This window comes from Neopelma chrysocephalum, unplaced genomic scaffold (genome assembly GCF_003984885.1).
Source record: "Neopelma chrysocephalum unplaced genomic scaffold, ASM398488v2 Primary Assembly neopelma1_333, whole genome shotgun sequence".
NCBI lineage: Eukaryota > Metazoa > Chordata > Aves > Passeriformes > Pipridae > Neopelma > Neopelma chrysocephalum.
In genome coordinates this window covers 176,979-179,718 of record NW_020897996.1, presented here as the reverse complement: position 1 = coordinate 179,718, position 2,740 = coordinate 176,979, and the positions used below count along the sequence as shown (strand labels likewise).

Sequence of the window (2,740 nt, the reverse complement as noted above, 5' to 3'; positions counted from 1 at the left end):
TTAAAAGAAAGAAAGGGCTTGCTCTCTCAGGAGGAGTCTTTTCTTTTTCATACGCCGGTTCTGGAACCAGATCTTCACCTGCTGGTCGCTCAGGTTTAATCGGTCTGAGAGCTCCCTCCTTCTTTGGCGAGTAATGAATTCATTGACCATAAACTCCCCTTCCAGCTCTGCCAGCTGCAGCTTGGAATAGGGTTTTCGCTTTTTCCGGGACCGCGTGTGCATCGGGTACCAAGGAGCACCTGGCAAAGGGGGAGCGAGAGTTGAGCGCTTGGCGAGGAATAAAAACACCCTTCTCTAAAAAAAAACCAAAAAAGCGCGGTACCCCCAGCACCCCTTTCCCTGCTGTCCCCGCTGTTCCAGCCGGGGGTGCTTAGGGATGCTCCCAACCGCCTCCCAGGGCCAGGGGCGATGCGTGGGAAGGGCGCTGGAGGCACAGGGAGGGAAAGGTGGGAAGCGTTATAAGCGGGGCACGGAGCAAAGGACGGGCAGGGAGCGGGAGGATCCCCCCGGGAAGGTAAAGAGGGAGAAACCTCCCCTCCCTAATGGCAACTTTGAAGGTCGTGGGGTTGTTCTTTTATTTTTTAAGCATCTCCCCTCTTTCCCCCTCTTCCCTCGGGCAGACGCACCTTTGGGATGTCCCCCAAAAGCGCCCGGAGTCTCGGGCAGCCCCCGCGCCGCGCAGGGATGCGCGACCACGGCCCCGCTCCGCGGTTCCCTTTCTCTCTCCCCCCCCTTTTTTTTTATGGGATATTTACATGTTTATAGCCTTTTCTTTTAAAAGAAGCACCACCTAATAAAACATTCGGGATTTCGGTGCTACCCCTAGCGGTCTCAGCACACATAGACGCGCCGCTTCCCACCGCTGAGCCCGGGAATGACACCCCCGAGGAGCCCCAAGCCGGCAAGTTTCCAGGCGAAACCCCCCTCCCCGACATCCCCACGGCCCCGAGAACCCTCCTTCCCGCGGGTCTTACCACCGCTGCCTAAAGTGCTGCCTTGATTCAGGGGGGACACCAAGCCCCCCGCTTCTCCGCTCGCGCCTTTATTCCCTTCATTGAGCAAGGAAGAGCTGGAGTCCGACTCCAAGGACTGGCAGGACGGAGGGTCGTGGGGCACCGCCTCGCCGCTCGGATAGTCATATTTGCCGAAATTGCCCCCCATGCCGTTGGGGAGGCTGGATTCGAGGGGCAGCAAGGCACTGTCCCTGCCCCTCTCCTCCCTCTTGAGCCCGCCGCTGTCGGCGCAGGTTTCCCGGTAATAACATTTGCTCTCCTCCACCCGGGCGAGGTCGCAGGCTCTGCCGAAGGAAGGGTTAATGGAGACGGGGCTGCCCAGGTACGGCTGAGGGTACCCGTTGCAGGGTTCCGAGGATGCCCAGGGCAGGGAGCAGACGTTCTCCCGTCGGGGGTAGGAGAGGGACGGCAAACCGGGCAGCTGCCCTCCGGAGGCGCGGAAATTGGGGAAGTAGAAGGTGTCTCCCGTGTGGATGTTCACCAGAGGTCCCACAAAGCCGGGATTAAGGAGGTTGTGCTCGCCCATTTCCGCGGGCCTGACCGAAAGCTTCTACTTTATTGCTATCTGACATTAAACATAGTTAAACCGACGGCTCGTGCCCATTGGTCCGGGGGGGTCACGTGAGCCCCAAATTGCGCTGGAGGGGGGGGGAGACCCTCCCCTCCCCTGGCAGCCGAGACAAAACACAACAGCAAGTTCCGCCTTTTTACGCCTTTTCTTCCCCCCCTCCCCACCCGACCTTCCCCCCATAATAAAAAAATCATTTAAAAAATCCCATAAAGCTTTTTTTTTTTTTTTTTTTTTAAGGCTACTCCCAGCGCTGGCTTAAGAGCCCTAAAATGTCATATTTAGCAGAAAACAATCGATGAGCCCAGGGTTTCACCCCAAAACCCGCTGCGTGCCCCCCTCCCCCGGCAGCACCTCGGGGCCCCTCCGCTCTCCGCAAAAGCGAGGCCGCTTCTCATTAATTAGCTCCTTTATTAACTAAAACAGTTCGAATTTACAATATCTCCCCAATAAATTACTATTAGATATTGTGTCATATAAAGTTTACGGGCTTTTTAAGGAGACGAATGATGGTGCCCGCAACAGGCTCATATTGACGCGCGGTGGGACGGGAGAGTTGGAGGCTATTTGCGACCTTTTCTACTCTTTTTTATTATTATTATTATTATTATCATCACCGTTTCCCCCTCCCTCTCCTCTCGGACTGGGTGGCTTTGTCGCGGGCTGGGGGATTGTTTGCAGCCTCTTCCCAGGCTCTTGCCAGTCTCTCCAAAAGGGATGATTTTTTTTTTCTTTAGCAATCCTCGATTGCTTTTATTAATGATCTGTGTCGAATACAGCGGCCAGGAGAACACGACCGTGTGTAAGCTTCCATTTGCCCGGTGTATATTCCATATATACACACACACGTATGGAGTTAAACCTTTAAATCTATTTCTTTTTTTGGTTCCTTTCTGGGAATGGATAAAAATTCCAGCCCTCTCGCCCGTTTTCTTTGGCCCCCACCCCTGGAAACAGAGGTGCACACACACACACACACTCACACAGGGCTGGTTCCTCGCCACCTTCTAGCGATATATTCTGCCCTCGTAACACCACAGAGCTCTTCCCTCCCACCCATCCTCTTCTCCCGCTCGTGCTGGAAGGAGCTGCTGCAAAGGAATACGAGGGATGAAGAAGAAGAAGAAGAAGAAGAAGAAGAAGAAGAAGAAGAAGAAGA

General features: G+C 54.5%; 1 protein-coding gene across 1 annotated transcript; it reads right to left on the bottom strand.

The window, feature by feature from the left end:
- HOXC12 (homeobox C12) lies at positions 1-1,539 on the bottom strand. Its single transcript, XM_027705436.1, has 2 exons — positions 975-1,539; positions 1-239 (listed from the first exon to the last, which is right to left on the bottom strand). The coding sequence occupies exons 1-2, from the start codon at positions 1,537-1,539 to the stop codon at positions 1-3; spliced, it is 804 nt and encodes a 267-aa protein (XP_027561237.1).
- Between the last annotated feature and the right edge of the window lie 1,201 nt (positions 1,540-2,740).

Bases quoted from the DNA above. Each gene is read 5' to 3' on its own strand.
- HOXC12 (XM_027705436.1), bottom strand. From the start codon at position 1,539: ATGGGCGAGCACAACCTCCTTAATCCCGGCTTTGTGGGACCTCTGGTG. The intron at 240-974 runs GTAAGACCCGCG...CCCCTTTGCCAG, and splicing joins CAGCACTTTAGGCAGCGGTG to GTGCTCCTTGGTACCCGATG.